The sequence below is a fragment of the Phacochoerus africanus genome, chromosome 15, assembly GCF_016906955.1.
Source record: "Phacochoerus africanus isolate WHEZ1 chromosome 15, ROS_Pafr_v1, whole genome shotgun sequence".
In the NCBI taxonomy this organism is placed as follows: domain Eukaryota; kingdom Metazoa; phylum Chordata; class Mammalia; order Artiodactyla; family Suidae; genus Phacochoerus; species Phacochoerus africanus.
This window is the reverse complement of record NC_062558.1, coordinates 21,320,437-21,341,113: the sequence shown is the minus strand read 5'-3', so window position 1 is coordinate 21,341,113 and position 20,677 is coordinate 21,320,437. Positions and strand designations below refer to the sequence as shown.

The 20,677-nt window shown below is 44.1% G+C and overlaps 1 protein-coding gene across 1 annotated transcript in view; it reads left to right on the top strand.

Moving 5' to 3' along the window:
• ANXA10 (annexin A10) overlaps positions 1-20,677 on the top strand; it is a 65,940-nt gene that overhangs the window by 32,297 nt on the left and 12,966 nt on the right. The window contains exons 4-6 of the mRNA XM_047762162.1: positions 17,222-17,335; positions 18,771-18,861; positions 18,977-19,056. Coding sequence (XP_047618118.1) covers positions 17,222-17,335; positions 18,771-18,861; positions 18,977-19,056 — 285 coding nt within the window. The remainder of the gene's footprint in view (positions 1-17,221; positions 17,336-18,770; positions 18,862-18,976; positions 19,057-20,677) is intronic.

Sequence of the window (20,677 nt, the reverse complement as noted above, 5' to 3'; positions counted from 1 at the left end):
GACCTGAAACAGCAATCAGTCTGTGGAGCCCTATCTAGGAGACACTATTAGAAACCTTACTCTAGGAGTTCCCGTTGTGGCTCAGTGGTTAAGGAATCCGACTAGGAACCATGAGATTGCAGGTTCAATCCCTGGCCTTGCTCAGTGGGTTAAGGATCCAGCGTTGCTGGGAGCTGTGGTGTAGGTCACAGAGGCAGCTCGGATCCCGTGTTGCTGTGGCTCTGGCATAGGCTTGGCAGCTACAACTCCGATTCGACCCCTAGCCTGGGAACCTCCATATGCTACGGGTGTAGCCCTAGAAAAAGGCAAAAAAGACAAATAAATAAATAAATAAATAAATACAAGTTAAAAAAAAAAAAAGAAAAGAAACCTTTCTCCAGCTTTAGCCCAGGAGACTGACTCCATCTCCCCTCCTCCAGGCAGTCCTCTGCTTCAGAATGAATGACTAACCCCCAAAGCCACCACTACCGGTGAAATTAAATTAAGACATAGAAGGAAATGTTATGCTTTTTCTCTCCAGGTAAAACTGCGAGCTTTTCTTATGTTCCTAAGACACCAGTGCTAGTTTTCTTTTGATAGAGAATGTAAAAGCTGTAAAAGTTGCTGTGTTAGTAATCTAATATTGTTTTAATGTGCACCCTGCCATGAGAGACTCATTTTTCTGTGACCAAAGGTTTACATTCATCTGTGCTTTTTGAAGATCTGGTTAACTTAACGTTAAACCATTGCTGTATCACTCCCTACAAATTACCGCTAAACAGATGAAAGCAATTCAGAAACAAGGCTCTTTCACTGGGGATGTGAAATCCATGAAACGGTGGAGGAAAGAGCAATTTTGCAGGCCTGGAGTCTTAGAGCGGGTCAGACGCCCTGTGCAGGTGGCCGGGACCCTGGAAGTTTGGGGACCCGCACAGATATGGAGTAGGCCCCTCGGCTCCGAAACTCCCGTCAGTGTCAGCTAGCCTGTCTTGTAGCCACTCTTCCTCCCGCACGTCCCTTTCACGCTGTCCTCATCCGGCCTTGACCACCCAGTGCCCAGACAGACGCAGAAACTCCTCCCGCTGGGCACACCCAAACTGAAGCCAGAATGAATCCAGATCTAAAGCTCTGTGCTTCTGCTTTAATCCCTGAGCCTGAATCTCGATTCTCCTCACACGCCCCACATTTCCGAGAAGCAAGAGCAAGCCACGCGCCCCAGGCCCACCGAGCTCCGCCGGGCCCTGCTTCTCACCTCTAGCCTGTTGGCCTCTCCGCCTCCACCACATCACTGGGAGCCCCTGACAGTGCTGGGCGGACTCCAGGATCAGACCTGTGCACCGAGGCCGCCCGGGCCCCGCCCCCACGCGGGCCCCGCCCCCACGCGGGCCCCGCCCCCACGCGGGCCCCGCCCCCACGCGGGCCCCGCCCCCACGCGGGCCCCGCCCCCACGCGGGCCCCGCCCCCACGCGGGCCCCGCCCCCACGCGGGCCCCGCCCCCACGCGGGCCCCGCCCCCACGCGGGCCCCGCCCCCCACCATGCAGCCCCAACCTCTCGGGACTCCTCTCCCGCACCTGGCCCACCGGCGCCCTCTGCAGGTGCACGTGCAAACACTCCGCGCCCTGACCACGCCGCCCTCCTTCCCTGCCAGGTGTGCGGGTTTACCTTACCTCCCGCGCCCTGCACCAGCACTTCCTGGAAATCCAGGACTGGCTTACCTGCAGCCATCACTCCCGCCAGAGCCCAGCCCTGAAGAGGCACTGCATTTATAGAATTCCACTCGGCCTTTAAACAACAAAGGAGGAAAAGGAAAACATCCCCTCAGAATCCACTGCATAGTTAACGTGAATATTCACAAATTGCCTAAATTCCCCTTTTCCCTCACTCCCTGCTCTGGCTGCCCTCAGGTTACACTGCTGACCCTCTTGAGGGGTGAAGTCTCCCCTCCCCTCATATTCAAAGCTACTTCTTCCACCTGAGCAAGGTGTAGCTTTCCCTTTCTGTGGGAGAGATTAGGGGTTTCCTGTACTTGAATCATTGATATTTTTAGTTTTTATTAACATGGATAATCAACGTTAGAGGGCATTATTTTCCTAGCTGCTGAGTAAGGTACTTTCTAGGCTTGCTCCATAAATAATTGTTATTGCTTGATATTTTACTTTAGTGAAGAGCTGCAGAATTCTATCAACAACTTCCTTGACCTAAAGCAAACTAGTCCCTGGGCTCAGGTGAAAAGCCCTTGGAACCTATGATTGGCATACTGGTCAGCATAAGGAAGGAGGTCCCTCCAGGCTTCCTCCCAATATGGGAGCCATGCCCCCAGTTTAGCGGAGCCCAAATGTGAGGTGCCCTGGCAGGGTGGGGACCGTCCACACTGACTCTCTGGGCAATCAGAGGTCGACTCCTGAGGGGCAAATTCACATGGTCGCAACTGGGTCTCCCAGGGTTCATCTAAAACTGGCATGATCAGCTATGAAATATCCCCGCATCTGGAATTTTTTAAATGCTCGGCGCCAGTTGTGTAATTTAGTGCAGTGGCTCAAGGGCCCCCAACCCCATAGTTAGAACTTGGGCCATAGTACCTGACTCTGCATCACGCCTTCCAAGCGTCCCTCTCACACCCAGCCCACCCTCACTCATCCTTCCAGGCTTTGTTCAGGGTGGGTAGGTGCTCAAGGGGGCCATAGCCCTCCCCACTCCAGACCCCACCACTGCCCCCTAACTTATCACATGGTTCACTGATGCCTTGTACGGGATTTCCTGCCTGGCACCTCCCCTAGGACATACACCCCACCCCGGAGGGGCCTCTGCTTGTTCACCAAGGTCCCCAGCACTTAGGAGAGTGGCAGGCAGAGCTGATGTTGCAGATTGAATGGTGTCCCATCCAAGCCACAAGCCACAAGCCACACTGATGCTCTAACCTCATGGGACTGTTTGGAGGTGGACCTTCAAGGAGATGGTTAAAGGTCAATGAGATCAGGCAGGTGTGCCCTGAGCCCAGAGGACTGTGGGCTCAGAGGGAGAGGAAGAGAGACAGGGGTGTTTGGGGGAGAGGCTGCTTCCGCATGGGGCTACCTGGACCTCTGCCCACTCCCTGAGCTCAGATCCCAGGCTCCCAGTTGAAAAGACACATTTCTGCAGTTCAAACCCCAAGCCTCTGATGGTCTGCTCAGGGGGCAGAGCAAAAAGATGGAAACAGTTCACTCTTCAAACCTTTTTCTTTCCTCTCACTTCTCAGCTTCATGGTTAAAAATACTGACCTTGAAGTGCCAACAAACCTAAGCAGTGGCTGATCTGCTCAGATGCAGGATTATCATGTCACTGGGACCAGTAACCAATTCTGTATCTTCTCCTCAATCCTCACTTTTGCTTTAGAAGCTGAAATTCATTTTACTATTGATCACAGATCAATTTTATGAGCATAGATCATGTAATTTAAGATGGTACAACTATCTTATCTCTAAAATATAGAGTAACTTCAATAGACCGCTTTTGGTGAAAATGGGACCTTAACTACTGGGAAAAACAATTTATAATTCTGAAAAAAATTTTTTAAAGAATCAATCAAAGCATTATATCTTTTGAAATTCCCCAGTATATGTTTATTACAGCCTGAACAATGATTTTTCTTTGAAATAACATATAATCTCTGCCAAAGAGGGAGAGAGGAGAAAGAAAATTAATTATCTCTAAAGCCAGGCCACATCAGGCTTTAAAACACTAAGACATTCCCACCTGCAATATATAATAATTCCATTTCCTTTAAATCCTTCCAACACTTCTCAGGTTTTGACCAATATGATGAAAGTGAGTGAAATCCCATTGTGGTATTTTTTAGGTGTACTGATCTTGAAGTACAGCTAGGCAGGGGATGGCTAGAAAAGTACCGTCTTTATTTAACCGTAAAAATATGTCACTAGTACAAGTAACAGGTGATAGTAATAATGTAATGTTGAGCATCTTCTCATGTGTTGTTTTGTTTTCTGTTACATTTTGGCTGCTGCTTCTTTGAAGCTAACTCCTTATATTTGTGTATTTTTCTTTCAGTACCTTGTCATTTATTGATTTGTAGTTTTTTATATATTTTCAATTTTTTATTTTTTTGCTTTTTAGGGCCGCACCCTTGGTATATAGAGGTTCTCAGGCTAGGGGTCCAATTGGAGCTACAGCTACTGGCCTGTGCCACAGCTGCAGCAACACCAGATCTGAGCCACATCTGCGACCTACACCACGGCTCACGGCAATGCCAGATCCTTAACCCACTGAGCGAAGTTAGGGATCGAACCCACAACCTCATGGTTCCTAGTCATATTTTTTTCTGCTACACCACGACAGGAACTCTAGTAGTTTTTTTATATATATAATTTAGATACATAAGGAGTTATTTCCTTATGTAATAAGAGTGAAAATGCTTTCTCCAAACATGGGGATTAACCTCACACTGTGTTGTACTATCAGTGTCAGGAACTGGGAAGGGTGTGAGCCTGTGGTACACTCACAAGACAATGTTACCCAGCCATGATGTCCTGGGTACCAGTGAAACAGGAAACTCCTGGTCAAAGAGAGAAGATGCTCATGGCAAAAGTGGCAGCCAGAGTGGCAGCATTTGTGCACATTTCCTGAGCCTCAGGCCCACAGGTTAGTGCAGAGGTAAGCAGGTAACCTACAGGTGCAGCAGGAGGGCTGGCAGGAGGGAAACCATGAGGTTGGAGCATAAGTCACTTCCAACGAGCAGGGTGTGTGGCTATCCAGCGCTGGTGGGGTGAGGCACCACCTCTACAACCAAGATTCACTGTACGAATGTCCTGGGGAAGGACCCTCAGTGCCTCAGCTGCATAGCATCCAGAGCCCAGAGAGCCTACCTCCACACAATGTCAGCCCTCAATTCTGTGCCTCCTGAGCACAGCAATCCCCAGGCCAGTTCTGTCATTCTGGCCAGCAAATGCCAAGGCCAAGTCCATCAACTCAAATCACACTGTCTTCAATAACCCAAGGGCTCCAGGCGCAATGGGGAGGCCAGTACCCAGGGCTGACACCTCAGGGAGCTGAACAAACACCACCAACAAGGGCCAGTCCTGGAGACTGAATGGCTTTTTCTATAAGTCCATGGTCTATCCACTTGGTTGAAAGTTCTCACCAAGATACAACAGGTGTGTCTGCAGGGCACAGACTTTGCCATGGCGCCTGGGATGAGGTCCCCAGGGCCACCCCAGGGGCATCTCTCTGGAAATGTGGCTTCACTGTTTTCCCATTACTCCCAACTCACACCCAGAATGTTGCCTTGGAAAACTTGGGTACGGGAGGGGCAATCATGGAGAAGGGCATGCGCCCACCCACAGAGGGACCCCACCCGTGGCCACTGTCCTTTGACCACAGAGTCCAGAGAGGATCTGAGTGGCTGAGCCAAGCCTAAGTGAAGTTCCTCCAGCCTTTCAGGTTCCCATCCACGGGCCAGACCAGGCAGCACATCCTGAGGTTGACAACATTACAGGAAGGAAAGAATTGCTGTGGCGGGGGAGGTGAGGCTAGAACAACCACATCTCCAAAACACGGCTCCATAACCTAAAGAAAAGCCCCGCCTCTCCTACACTTACGCTGCTCAGCACTTCACTTCTGACACCTCTTCTGTGTGGGGCTCCTTCCCCCAAATTAAACAGTCTGACACCAAGTACCCAGGGTCACCACAGACTCCATAGGTCAGGGCTCAGCCTCCCCTCCAACAACAGCCAGGGTGTCCCTGATGAACCAGGTCAAAACATTACGGCCCCTAGAGCCATGACCACGTCTGCACTGATCAGCAGTCTGCCTTGTGCATTTCTTTATGCTAAAAATTAAATGTCAGAAAGAGAAAATAAAAAATCAGTCCCATTTAAAGATGCTTCAAAAAACAAAATACCTACAAATAAACCTAATGGTGGAGGTGAAAGACCTATAGGGTTAGAACAATAAAACATTGATAAAGGAAACTGAAGACACTTCAAAGAAATGGAAAGATGTCCCATACTCCTGGTTTGGAAGAATTAACATCATTAAAATGGCCATACTACCCAAAGCAATCTGCATATTCAATGCGATCCCTATCAAGTTACCCATGACATTTTTCACAGAAGTAGAACAAATAATCTTAAATGTATATAGAACCACAAAAGAACAAAGCAGGAAGCATAACCCTACCAGACTTCAGACAATGTTACAAAGCCACAGTAATCAAGACAGCGTGGTACTAGTACAAAAACAGACATACAGACCAATGGCACCGAATAGAGAACCCATAAGTAAACCCAGACACCTATGGTCAATTAATCTTCAACAAAGGAGGCAAGAATTTAAAATGGGAAAAACAGTCTCTTTAACAAGTGGTGCTGGGAAAACAGGACAGCTGCATGTAAGTCAATGAAACTAGAACACATCCTTACACTGCAAACAAAGTAAATTCAAAATGGCTTGAAGACTTATAAAAAAGACAAGACATCATAAAACTCCTAGAAGAGAACATTGGCCAAACATTCTCTGACTAAAACCTAGCAATATTTTCTTAGGTCAGTCTCCCAAGGCAAAGAAATATAAACAAAAATAAACAGATGGGACCTAATCAAACTGACAAATTTTGCACAGCAAAGGAAACCATCAACAAAATGAAAAGACAATGCACAGAATGAGAGAAAATATTTGCAAACCATGTGACCAACCAGGGCTTAAACTCTAAAAGATACAAACAGCTAAATATATATATATATATATAAATTCCAATCAAAAAAATGAGCAGAATATTTTAAGAGATATTTCTCAAAAAAAGACATACAGATGGCCAATATCTACATGAAAAGATGCTCAACATCACTAATTATTAGGGAAATGCAAATCAAAACTACAATGAGGTACCACCTCACACTAGTCAGAATGGCCATCATTAAAAAGTCCACAAACAATTTAAATGCTAGAGAAGGTGTGGAGAAAAGGGAGCCCTCTTATACTGCTGAGAATGTAAACTGGTGCAGCCACTATGGAGAACAGTATGGAGGGTCCTTTAAATTATCATATGATCCAGCAATACCACTCCTGGATATATATCCAGAAAAGGGGAAAATTCTAATTCAAAAAGATACATGCACCCCAATGTTCACAGCAGTACTACTAACAATAGCCAAGACATGGAAACAACCTAAATGTCCATCAACCGAAGAATGGATAAAGAAGATGTGGTACATATACACAATGGAATATTACTTAGCCATAAAAAGAATGAGCTATACCATTTGCAGCAACATGGATGGACCTAGAGATGATCATACTAAGTGGAGTAAGACAAAGACAAATATCATACCACTTAAATGTGAAATCTAAAAAATAATACAAATGAATTAATACAGAAAAGAGAAATAGACTCACAGAAAACAAACCAATGGGGAAGAGAAATGGGGAGGGGATAAATTAGGAGTATGGGATTAACAGATACTACTATACATAAAATAGAAAAAAACACGGATGGCACAGAGAACTATATTATCTTGTAGGAACCTATAACTGAATCACCTTGCTGTATAGTTGAAACTAACATAATATTATAAATCAACTATATTTCAATAAAAATAATCAATCATAAATTTACTTACGACTGCACAGTGACAAAGCAGCTAGCACAAGTGTTTTTATTTATTTATTTATTTATTTGTCTTTTTTGTCTCTTTAGGGCTGCTCCTGCGGCATATGGAGGTTCCCAGTCTAGGGGTCTAATCCGAGCTGTTGCTACTGGCCTACACCAGAGCTACAACAATGTGGGATCTGAACCACATCTGCAACCTACACCACAGCTCACGGCATCGCCAGATCCTTAACCCACTGAGCGAGGGCAGGGATTGAACCCACAACCTCATGGTTCCTAGTCAGATTCGCCTCTACTGCACAAAGACGGGAACTCCCAAGTGTTTTTATTATACAATATAAAATTCCCCAAGTATTTACAGAATGAATATTGGGGCAGGTAGAAGTAAGACAAATTCTAAGTTACACTTTTTAAGGGTCTACATCACTGAGTGTTTAAAAGACAAAGTATCATTTTTATGATAATAAGAAAAGGTATATAAGTTAAAAGCATATAAAGCTGTTCCCCGAGCGTTTCCAGAGGAGCACAGTGTTCATCAGCCTTCTGCGTCTCGGGCCCCTGAAGGTCACACAATTAGATGAAGGATGAGAGGAAGAAAGAAGAAGGAACCGAAGTGTGACTTTTAAAGTGCCACTGTGAGGACTGCTGCAGCCTGGCCCCCTGCACTCCCAGCAGCTGGAGCAGCTCAGCTGTAAGTGCAAGGACTCATTACCCTAATGCAAGGCCAAGCTGTGAGGCCCCCCAGCCTCCCTTCAGGTCGAATCCTTGGTAAATAAGCAAGCAGAGGCAGTCAGGCTGGGGTGGGGGTGGGGGTGTCACTTTCCAAAGGTGCATCTGCAAAGCTATTCCTATGCCCCTGGAGGGAATTCATGACTCTAATTAGAGAACCTATTTAAAGGCTTCTCTTTGAACTTATAAAGTAGAGCTATTTAAACATATTCCTCAATATTAATCTTCCCCATGAAAGTTGCATCTTCTGAAGTCTTGATAAATGCACTGCGGTCACCACCACAGCTCTCCACACATAAGGTCATTGTAACTCCCATGTTCCTGCGCCTCCTTGAAATAAAGTTGCTTGAGGACAAGGGCCTGTACTATTTGTCTTTGAACAGCCAAGAATGACTCCAAACAAATAACTGATGGATTACAAGCAAACCTCGTTTGTTCTTATTTTATACCAATGTTGTCAGTGCTACTATGAGGCAGGCACAATGCTATCAACTGGCGAAACAGTCATTGGTGAAACAGTCATGAGTAAAGCAGATAAAGCCCTGCCATGGCGGAGCTCATGTTCTACCTGTGAGACAGATACAAACTAGTGAAATGGGTCATATTAGAAGGGAATAGTGCTTCGGGCAAAAAGATGAAGGCTGGTGAGAAATCCAGGAACGCTGAGGCAGCAGGTGTAAAGAGTGTAACAACAGCAGTTTCCCTGAAGAAGGCGGAACGGCAGCCACGTGAACAGCAAGAGAACGAGGAACAGGGAGGGAAGCAAGGGCCCACGGGGGCAGGTCTGCTGTTCTGGATCTGCGGAAGCCCTCGGAGGCTGGTGTGGGGTCGGGAACAGGAGATGAGGGTAGAGACAAGACCAAGAGCACCGCGGGTGCCTTGGAAACCTCGTAAGCCCTTTGACCTCTTCGTGAAATAAAACACCTGCAGGTTTGCTTTATTCTGAGCTCACCTGCACAAAAGCAGCTGTAATTGGTTCCGGAGTTTTGAGTGGGAAAGAGGGCATCTGAAGGATCACCTGTCAGGTGTGGGTCGGGGGACCCACCTGGAGGCTATTGCACTGAATTCAGGAACACGATGGCCTGCAGGCCAGTGCTGCAGCAGGAAAAAGTGGGAGGAAATGATCAGTTTCAGGGGGTATTTGTAAGTTAGAGACCAAAGTATTTACCGACAATTGGATCTTGTAAAAATTGTGAGAAATACGGTAAAGCAGACAAACTTCTGGGGTGGGGAAAGAGAAAGAGAGACAGAAAGAGGTCAGAGAGGAGACAGTGGAGCATCAGCCATTTTAAATCTGAAGCAATGACCTAATATTCGGTTGTGGGGGCGGATAGTAAACGATATTTTGACTGCCTAGCACCTGCCAGAAAATATTTTAAGAATCTGACCTAGGCTAAATATTTTACACGTAGGAAAACCCCACGAGGCGGATGCTGTTACTCTTCTCACTGAGCAGACAGGGAAGCAGAAGCGGAGGGGAGAGCACCTACCTCGGCCAGGACCTGAGCGCTCGGCCACCTCCAGGTCTGGGTGCTGATGGCTGAGGTCGCCCCGTACCTTCTCTCCCCCAAATTCTCTAACTTCTTGCAGATACCTTACACAGTTTGTTAGAGGCGCGCACACGCGCGGGCTCACGTGAAAACACGCACACACCTAAGCTGAGAGCAAAGCTGCCCCGCGCCATCTAGCGGCCGTGCTGGTTTCTGTCCGCCCTGTAGATGCCGCAGGTGTCACAGCTGAATTAAGATGACGGAAGATGCTGTTATAAATATATCTTTGGAGGTATAGGCACCCCAAAGATATGGAAGATTTAAAAGATTTGCAGCGCCCAAACCTTACTTTTATATTTTACGTTTAATTGTTAAGTACAGGGCTTTCTTCTCCAACATTTATTCCTTCATCCTCTTACTTGTTTACACATTTATTTACACATTATATCCACTTTGTTCTCTGCACATGTGGATACTCAGCACAGTCCCGGAGCAAGGTGACATTGAGGATCATTTGTGAGAATGTCCATGTCGGGGGTGCGGGGAATAAATGCATACACATGGTCATTAAATCTAATGTAATAAATGTGAGGGTTGAGCAATGGAGCCAAGAAATAACCAACACTGGAGTTCCCGTCATGCCACAGTGGAAATGAATCTGACTAGGAACCATGAGGTTGCGTGTTCCATCCCTGGCCTCGCTCAGTGGGTTAAGGATCCAGCATTGCCATGAACTGTGGTGTAGGTTGACGAGGTGGCTTGGGTCCTGCATTGCTGTGGCTGTGGTGTAGGCCAGCAGCTACAGCTCCCATTAGACAGCTAGCTTGGGAACCTCCATATACCATGGGTGAGGCCCTAAAAAGACAAAAGACAAAAAAAAATAGATGACACTACGGAAAGTATTAAATAAAAATGTTAGTCTAAAATTAAAAAAAAAAGAAAAAAGAAAAAGAAATAACCAGCACTCTGACGCTCAGAGGAAGACTCTGAAGATGATAATTCTAACCTTTCCATCAGCTACTGAGTACCCGCTCCTCTCCTCTTGAGATGATGTCTATCCCATTAGTCCATTTGCATTTAAACCCTCGTGCCCCTCTCTGAATTTAAATGCTCATAAATGCTGCCCTCACCTTCTGTATGCCCTGACCACTGCCTCGCTGGTGGGTCACCTGAGGCTGCCTGTGGCTGCGTCGCATAAACAGGAAAGCAGAAGCCAGGGCTTGGTTTCCAATCCAGGTGCTGTCCTTGCTGTTGATTGCATGAACATTTTGCCTAAGGACAGGCCACCCTTTTTCCCTCTTTTCTCCTCTGCACTGTAGGCTGGTTACTGTTCCCATTCATGGGGTTGTTGTAAGGACAGACATCGCATTTCGACAGGTCAAAACATTCAACAAATGTTACTGGTCACCACAAGCACCCCCTTCCACCTGACCTGCTTGAATGTCCACTATTGGGACCTTTCTTTGAATGAGAAGGGACCCTGTGGTAACTGAGCATCAAAGCCTCAGCCCATCATGTCTTCAGAGCCAGCTCCTGTCTCTCTCACCTCAGTGACTCTATCCACTGAGTCTCCTGTGTCCTCAGATATATCCCTTGGTCCCCTGCACCTTAGTCCCCCCTTTGGCCTGACCAAAGCCCACCTCCTCTTTCAAGACTTAGCTCCCGCCTACACTTCCCAGGAACCTCATTTGATTGAAATTATCTCTCTTTTATGAATTTTTTTTTTTGTCTTTTTTGGGACAAACCCACAGCATATGGAAGTTCCCAGGCTAGGGGTCGAATCAGAGCTGCAGCTGCTGGCCTACACCACAGACATAGCAATATGAATCCAAGCCAAATCTGCAACCTATACCATAACTCACGGCAACACCAGATCCTTAACCCACTGAGCAAGACCCGGCATCAAACCTGCATTCTCATGGATACTAATTAGGTTCATTATCACTAAGCCACAATGAGAACTCCTCAATAGGATGTTATATTAAACTCCTCCCAGTAACTTGGCAAATGCTTCCTCTCAACCAGCACCCTCAGTGGCCCCACCCTGGGTTGGTGACAGAATCATTGCTTTATGGCACCAGTATCAATGATGAGGTGAATAACTCTCCTTGGGTATGCAAGTGTGGAAAATGCTGGAAACTACTAAATCAAATGATGACCGTAACACATACATAGATGAAAAATCTATTGGAAAGAGTTAGCTAAATTGAAGACTTAGAAAAGATGTATTGTATTGATTCCAAAGTAAGTTTTTTGTTTGTTTGTTTGTTTGTTTGTTTGTTTTGTCTTTTTGCGTTTTCTTAAGCCACTCCTGTGGCATATGGAGGTTCCCAGGCTAGGGGTCGAATCAGAGCTCTAGCCACCAGCCTATGCCAGAACCACAGCAGCATGGGATCTGAACTGCGTCTGCAACCTACACTACAGATCACAGGAACGCCAGATCCTTAACCCACTGAGCAAGGCCAGGGATCGAACCCAAAACCTCATGGTTCCTAGTCGGATTCGTTAACCGCTGCGCCACGGTGGGAACTCCCAAAGTAACTTTTTAATACACAATTTTAAATCCACAACCTTGAGGAACGATTTATATAAAATAAAATGCGCCCACTTTAGTTCAGCCTGACGAGTTTTCGCAAACGTATGGCCATGTAACTACAAGCAGTGTTGAAGACAGAGCGTTCCTGAGACCCCAATGTTGTCCCCACCCCTTGGCAGGCCATCCCCTGCTGTTCTGAGCACAGCAACTGCTGAGCTTCTTTCTTCCCGTCTTTATAGATTAACTTTGTCATTTTCTAGAATTTTGTATAAGTGAGGCCATGTAACATGTGATCCTTTGTGTCTGGATTCATTTTCTCAGCACTATGTTTTTAAGATTCCCATATATTCTCCTACGTATTAGTAGTTCTTTTTCTTATTATTGCTGAGTATTACCCAGCATAAGGATATACCACTATTGGTCTATCCATTCACCTGTTGATGGACATTTGGGTCATTTGAAGTTTAGGACTTTCATGAATTAAGCTCCTATAAACATTCACGCCCTGTGTATTCATAAATTTTCAATTTGTTAGTTAATATTTCAGAGTGGATTTGTTGGGTCTTTTTGAAGTACAAGTTTGTATTTATTAAAAAGTGCAAAAGCATTTTCTAAGGTGGTTGAAATCTGTTACACTCTCGCCAGTAGTAATCACAATTCCAAATGATCCACCTCCTTGCTAACATTTGGTATTATCAGCATTGATACTTTTAGCCACTCAAGAGGATGCATAGTGTTACCTCTTTGTGGTCTTAATTCTCATTACTCTAATGACTAATGTTGACAAGCATCATTCTGTGGGCTTATTGCCCAGATGGATATTTTCTCTGGTTAGATATAAGTTCACATCAACCTTTGCCTATATTTTTAACAGGTTGTTTGTCGACTTTTTTTTTTTGTCTTTTTGCTATTTCTTGGGCCGCTCCTGCGGCATATGGAGGTTCCCAGGGTAGGGGTCTAATCGGAGCTGTGGCCGCCAGCCTATGCCAGAGCCACAGCAATGCAGGATCCAAGCCATGTCTGCAACCTACACCACAGCTCACGGCAACGCCGGATCGTTAACCCACTGAGCAAGGGCAGGGACCGAACCCGCAACCTCATGGTTCCTAGTCGGATTTGTTAACCACTGCGCCATGACGGGAACTCCTGTCGACTTCTTAATTGAGTTTTCTTAAGAGACTGAAACCTCTGGGCATGGTCTCCTGTCAGACATGTGAAGTAACATGTGGTTTCTTCTGAAGGACTGAAGTTTTTACTTTGATAAAGTCAAATTCATCATTTTTTTTAATTTATGGTTTATATTTTGAACACCATCTAATAATTCTTTGTCTACACTAAGACTGAAAGATTTGCTCCTGTACTTTCTTCTAGAAGATTTGGAATTTAGCCTTTCTGTTTAGGTGTGTGCCCCTAGCACAACGTTATGTAAAGGGAAGACACCCTCGCCTTGCTCTCAGTCTTAGGATTGAGCCTCCATCCCAAGTATCACCTGAGCAGCAGACATTTGCTAGGCACCTCCCATCAGTTCGAGGAAAATCCCTCCTGTTTATTCTTTCCTCAGGGTGAATTTTAATTTCATTAATGTGCTAAACTTCCTCAAATACTTTTGCCTCATCATGGAGCTTCTCCCCTGAGGCTAAAATGAGGAATTATGTTGACTAATGTTCATGTGTAAACTGCATGCATTCCTGGGGTAAGTCCTACATGGTCATTAGTGCCATTCTACTTTTTTTTTTTTTTGTCTTTTTAGGGCCACACCTGCAGCATACGAAAGTTCCCAGGCTACGGGTTGAATTAGAGCTACAGCTTCTGGACTACACCACAGCCACAGCAATGCCAGATCCAAGCCGTGTCTATGACCTACACAGCAATGCCAGATCCTCAACCCACTGAACAAGGCCAGAGATCAAAACGGCATCCTCGTGGATACTCGTCAGGTTTGTTACCACTGAGCCACATCAGGAACTCCATTAGTGCCATTCTTTCTAAATATTTTACATCTTGATGGATTTAACTTATAAATATTTGATACCTATTTTTTTGCAGCTGTGTTCACAAGGGACATCAAAGTGCTATATTCTTTGCTCGAGAAGTTTTTTTGATTTTGGTGTTAGGACGCTACTAGTCGCAAAATACAGAAGACTTCTTTCATATCCTATTTTCTACAAGATTTTCTGTAGAGTCGATTTCATTTCTACCTTAAATGTTCCATCAGTTTCATCAAATGATTCCACCTGAGTATAGAGATTAAAGACTGTGGGTTAATTGCAAATTCAATTTTAAAAATTAATAAAAGGAAATTTAGATTTGATTTGAAATTCTGCTTGAGTTTATTTTGGTATTTTGTGTCTCTCGAGGAATTGATCTGTTTCAACTAAACTTCAAAATATAGTGGTTAAATGAATTCATAATATTCTTTTTCTCTTTAATAATTATGTTTGTATTATGTCTCTTACATTTCCAATATTGCTATTTTGTATTTTCTGTATTTTTTTCTTATTAGAGTAGGTATAATTTTATTATATTACTCATCTTTTTTAGAAAATCTGGTTTTGATTTCATTAACAGTTTCTAGTATTTATCAATTTTCTGTTTATTTGATTTCATTGTGTAGAGGGGCACATTGCAAGTCGTGTTGAAGGAAACATCTCAGTCACATGCTATTCCAGCTAAGCATCCTCCTCACTGGAAGGATGTCAGTAGCTCTCTAGAGAAAGATTGTGTGGCACTAGCTCATGTGATCATAGAGACTGACCAGCAAGTCCAAATCCACACCAGAGGCTGGCAGGCTAGAGACTCAGAGAAGCTAGCAGCCTGGTTCCAAAGGCTGTCTGCTGGCAGATTTCCCGAGGGCAAGTCAGTTCTTTCTACTAGAGTCTTCAACTGATGGAACACGGCTCACCCACGTGGCAGAGGGTAAACTGCTCTACTCAAAGTCCGCTGACTTAAATGTTCATCATCAGAGTTCTCATCACGGCTCAGCAGTTAACGAATCCGACTAGTGTCCATGAGGATGCAGCTTCCATCCATGGCCTTGTTCAGTGGGTTAAGGACCTGGCATTTCCATGAGCTGTGGTGTAGGTCACAGACACAGCTTGGATCCCATGTTGCTATGGCTGTGGCATAGGCTGGCGGCCTCAGCTCCAATTCGACTCCTAGCCTGGGAACCTCCATATGCCACAGGTGTAGCCCTAGAAAGACCAAAAAAAAAAAAAAAAAAAAAAACCCTTTACAGCAACATCTAGAAGAATGTCTGCCCAAATATCCAAATATGTGGCCCTAGCCAAGCTGACCTAAAGTTAGGCATCTCAAATGGCTTCTGAACTCCAGTCACGATGCAATGTGTCCTTCTGCCTGTGTCACATGTCTCCTGATCCTGTAAGTCCATTCTAGTCTCTTGTCTGGATTTCCAGCACCTCCTGAACTACTGCTTTAGGATCTTCCAATATGAAAAATGAAGATCAAAGCCTGAAAGCATTAGCGTACACTCTTACTTGGGTGATGTCCGGCCTTATTGGATGTGGAATCGCTTCAAAACAGGGACCCCGTGTTGTTTTCCTCCTGCTCCTGCACCATGCCCAGGAAACAGTGGAGACAAACACCCACTGAATCACCCTTTCTTTCCTTCAGAAAGATGTACTGAGCTTGTGTGAGGGTGAGGCAAAGTCTCACAAACTCATGTGTCCGTGTCTGCTTGTCTAGTGCCACCACCTTCCTCCTAATAGCACTTTAGGACCATTTGGTAAAGTGATTAGAAAGAGTCGCTGGTGAATGACGAGGGAACCAACTAGACCACAAGCTCCATGAAGGGACCTCATGTGTCTGATGTGTACTCCAGCACTGATCACAACTCCGGACACCTATTAGCTGCTCATTAAACAAACTGCATTGACCCTGGCAAAAATTCAATAGATTCTCCATGTTACCAATTATCACCTTGTGGGTGAATGCTTCTATTTGCTAAAAAAGGAAAGCCACAGTATAGGAAAGGCTGTCAGATTATGCTGAATAAAATGAAAATTATGATGATTTTGTTTTTATTGTCATAAAGGCCATTATGCCATCTTGAATATTATTGAACTACCTCAGAACTAAAAGATTGCATGTTTTTAAATTAAACTGAATATACATTATGCACTTTAGAAATAAATGGTCAATTTTAACCATCTTTCAGATATCTTTGTAATGCTACAAATAATAAATTTAGCATATATATTTTTAAACCTCTCCTCAATACAGGTAAAGTGAAAGTCAAATTAAAATGATCAATTTGATGCTTTTATATCTGTATTCAAGGACAAAAATCCAGCCTGCTTGTTTTTCTTTTTAAGCATTTAACTTCCAATATGTTCAGTAAATGTGTTAACGTGACTATTTGAAGAAAGTTCTAAGACTACTTGATTCATTTATAAGAACTTTTTGGCATCAGTGTATCTAGGGACTCTCTGCTAAAAGACATTGCTACAGTGATGACATTTTTTTAAATGCATATTTTCTTTCAAAACTAATGTTTTATTAAGTCTATACAGGAAAACTAGGCATTCCCAGCTGAAATGCTTTCAGGTTTCTACTTGTGTTTATTTCTATAATTCAGTCAGGAGAGGGTCATGCTGGGACTGGGGAAGGGTTATTGGTCTGTGTTCATATGACCACAGTCTATACAGGTGACTTCTCAGGCAGAGATGTGAGCACATGGGTCATTTTCAAACCCTCAAATCTGTCATCTCACGTCATCCATGTATACAAGCGTGGACCCAACCCAGACCAGTCATTATGTGAAATGACGTAGAGAAGGACATCCTACTAGACGTCTTTCTGCGATGACCCCATTTCTCTCACAAAATTGCTAAGCAATGTCATGAAAAGATTTGCTTTTCCCTCCACAGGACCTGGTCAGTGACCTGAAGGAGAAGCTTTCAGATCACTTCAAAGATGTCATGGTTGGCCTCATGTACCCGCCGCCTTCGTACGACGCTCACGAGCTCTGGCACGCCATGAAGGTAGAGGTCAGATATGGAAATGTACCTGAACAGGTGCAACCGGTGTTTCGCTGGAGCAGGCCCTGCTCTGTGATGGGGGAGGGAGGGGGCATCTGAGCAAAGAGGAGACAAAGGAAATGCTGCAGTGTGGGGTTGGGGGTGTCAGGAAAGGGGGGCTCCAGAGCCCAGCCCCAGGATCATCCAGTTCTTGTGTGAACTCAGACCCCCGGACCCAGCTCTGTGCCACCTGACCCAGCTCTGTGCCAAGCTGCCTGAAGGAAGAGTAAATAAATTTCCAGGGCTATTTGAGTTTCCTCTCCCCAGGGCATCTTCACAGATGAGGAGAAATATTACACACGGGTGACTCTCTTTAAATTATTGTATGCATTGGGCTCATCAAGTAAAGAGTATTACTGAGTCTGAGACTAAATACAGATGACATCTTTGTCTATTTTTGTGACCCCAAGCTAGTTCTTTACAAACACTATTGCTCAAATGTAGCAACATTTTACCTCTGAAGGATTAGAACAATTCTTTCTTATAGAAAAGTCATTTCCATGAGAGAAACGGTCTCCAGATTTGTTTGAGGTTTGCTGGCCAGGGATGGGGGACAAATGGCTTTTCACATCTTTCCAAACGCTGATATTAAACACCTGCAGAGCTGCCAAAACCATTCCAGTACGATGCCTGCCAAGGACCAGATTACCACAGTCTGGGAACAATGTGTGAGGAGAAAAAAGGAAAGGGAAAAAAAGTAGGGAAGCTGGATTTGGGCCAGCATATTTGTAGCTTAGAATAGGCACTGTATAAAAGTCATAGGAATTTCAACTAAAAAGTTGCCTATGTCAGCTCCTACCTCTTGCAAAACTATCAGGAGAGAGTCTTAATTTACTGTTTAGATGAAACCATTCTATTTTATCAACGTCTCATAGAATAGTAAGGATTTCTGAAGCGTTCTTAAAAAAGACGTGTTGTCTTTAAAAAATCACCATCAGAGAAGACTACATGCCTATGACTGTTAAGAAAACCAACGAAAGCACCCTGTCCAGATGTTTAGGCAAATGGTACAAAATTCCACATCCGGGCAGAGGCAGGGAGAAGTCTCTGAACGATCTTCGGCAAATTAGAGACCCAAGATCAAATTTCAGTTTGCCCAAGAATGGATATTCTGGCAGAAAAAAAAAAAATAGCATTCTGAGTATGGTTTAAACATCTTTCCCCCATCATTTAGAAATGCCCATGCTGCTTTATTCCATGAAGGAACAGACTTTCAGATAATATTACCTTTGGGGCCAAACAACTAGTAAATAGCAGAGCCAGACTGAATGGGGCTGCCTTTATCCCAAACACACTTCATGCCCTCTGCCACCTCTCAGAACACCGGGAGGCTACACAGATAACATCTGCTGTTATCCCACACAGATGCCCTGATGTTCTTCTTGCTCTGTCTGTCTAGGGAGCAGGCACTGATGAGAACTGCCTCATTGATATATTAGCTTCAAGAACAAACGGAGAAATTTTCCAGATGCGAGAAGCTTACTATTTGCGTAAGGAGATACACTTTCTACTTGTGATGGGGAAGTGGCAGTAACTTAATGGAATGGTTCTCTATACGTAGCTCTGTAATCAACTGTCCCTCAAGGTGGTCATTCTCTTACCCAGAATACAGCCGTGATCTTCAAGAGGACATTTACGCAGAGACCTCAGGGCACTTCAGAGACATGCTTGTGAACTTGGTCCAGGTATGAAATTCCAAAATTCACACCATCTTGCACTATGAAAAAATAGGGATGTTTCATTTTCAAAAAACAGGACAGAAAAGCTCCAGTTTAACAGTAAATTCTGTACAATAACAATGACTGTATTCCAGCTAAATTGTCGAAGCGTGGGTTGGATATACAGACATCTCTGCCCTCAAAACCATCTCCTATAAGTAAAATGATTACATTATAGATAAGTGCATAGATAATTATATAGTATGATGGAGTAAACAGAGTAAAAATATTATAGTTACAATTAATAGTGTGAAAAATATCACCTAAGGCTCCAAGAACCCAGGACCCCACACTGTAGGTGAACAGTCAGAATCACAGACAAAAGTATAAGACTTATGACTTGGGAGAATCTGACTTATTAAAAATAAAACCTAGTTTCTCCTTCTTACCATCTCTTTATTTCTCTACTTCCATTTTCTCCTTGAGTTTGTATGGATCATATCAATCAGACACATGTTCATCATCTGCCAAGTGGTATAGGAAACAAAATTAAAAATTACAGATTTCTATTTGTAAAAAGAAAACCAAGAATTTGCCTTATTTTTGACTTGGGTTTGATGCGGTTCAGTCTGGATTAGCATGCTGTGTCTGCATTGTTCATAAACCTGCCCATAGCTGGAATCAAGCCCTTTTCGGAGGCTTCTAGTCACTGGGTTTTAACATCAGTGGAAAGCAGATAGTTTGGTTTTACACAGTTCAGTTTGAGACCTCTGCGTAAACTGCTGTAGAAATAAGCTTATTTAAATTTGTAACAGAAGTTGAAGTCATTATAGGAAAAAAGATTTTAATAATCATTATTAATATTAAAAATAATCTTACTTGGCAACATGCCAATTGAATATTCTCTAATTTTAATGTCATAAGATAAATTAAAACTTTCAAATTAGGAGGGTAATCACCTTTCAGTTCTCTAGTCATGATGCTGCATAGTGTCAATTAAAACAATTTTCCAGCCAGAAATTCATGTTGGCACTAGTACTGCCTCTGATAGAGTCCCATTTTTAAACCATGAAACACAGCCTAATATCAAATATATTTTTGTCTTTGTACCATCCCAATGGAATTTTGTTACAATTTATTGAAGAAAAATAGAAGATTTTTAGTAAGACAAAAAACGTACTTCATTAGGACTCTTTTGTATCCCATTAGGACTCTGTCACAGTCCAACCGCTCCTTCCAAATTGGGCTTTTCTCCCCCACGGTTGACCCCCAGCACATCCCATAATAACAGGACACCTGCTGGGCTCCACCTGGGGTCAGCCCCCTAGGGAGGCCAATGGCTGCTTCTTCCCCACGAAGCTCAGACAGGCTCTGCTGCTTGTCCGACATCTCACCACTGCTGCATGGGAGGCTAACATGCAAACAGTGCAAAGGCACAGCAGCACACCTCTCTGGTAACCATGACTGCTCCCCCTCCCCCAGTGATCCCACTCTACTTCCACCTCAACTGGGTAAAGTTCCTGTGGTCAGGACTCACCTCTGCAAAAGATGAGCTACAAACCCCCCAAAGTAACTAACACCAAAGAGTCAGTGTTGGGGTATTTTTATGGAGCAAATACTCTTATATTTCAGGGGGAAAAAAAACCAC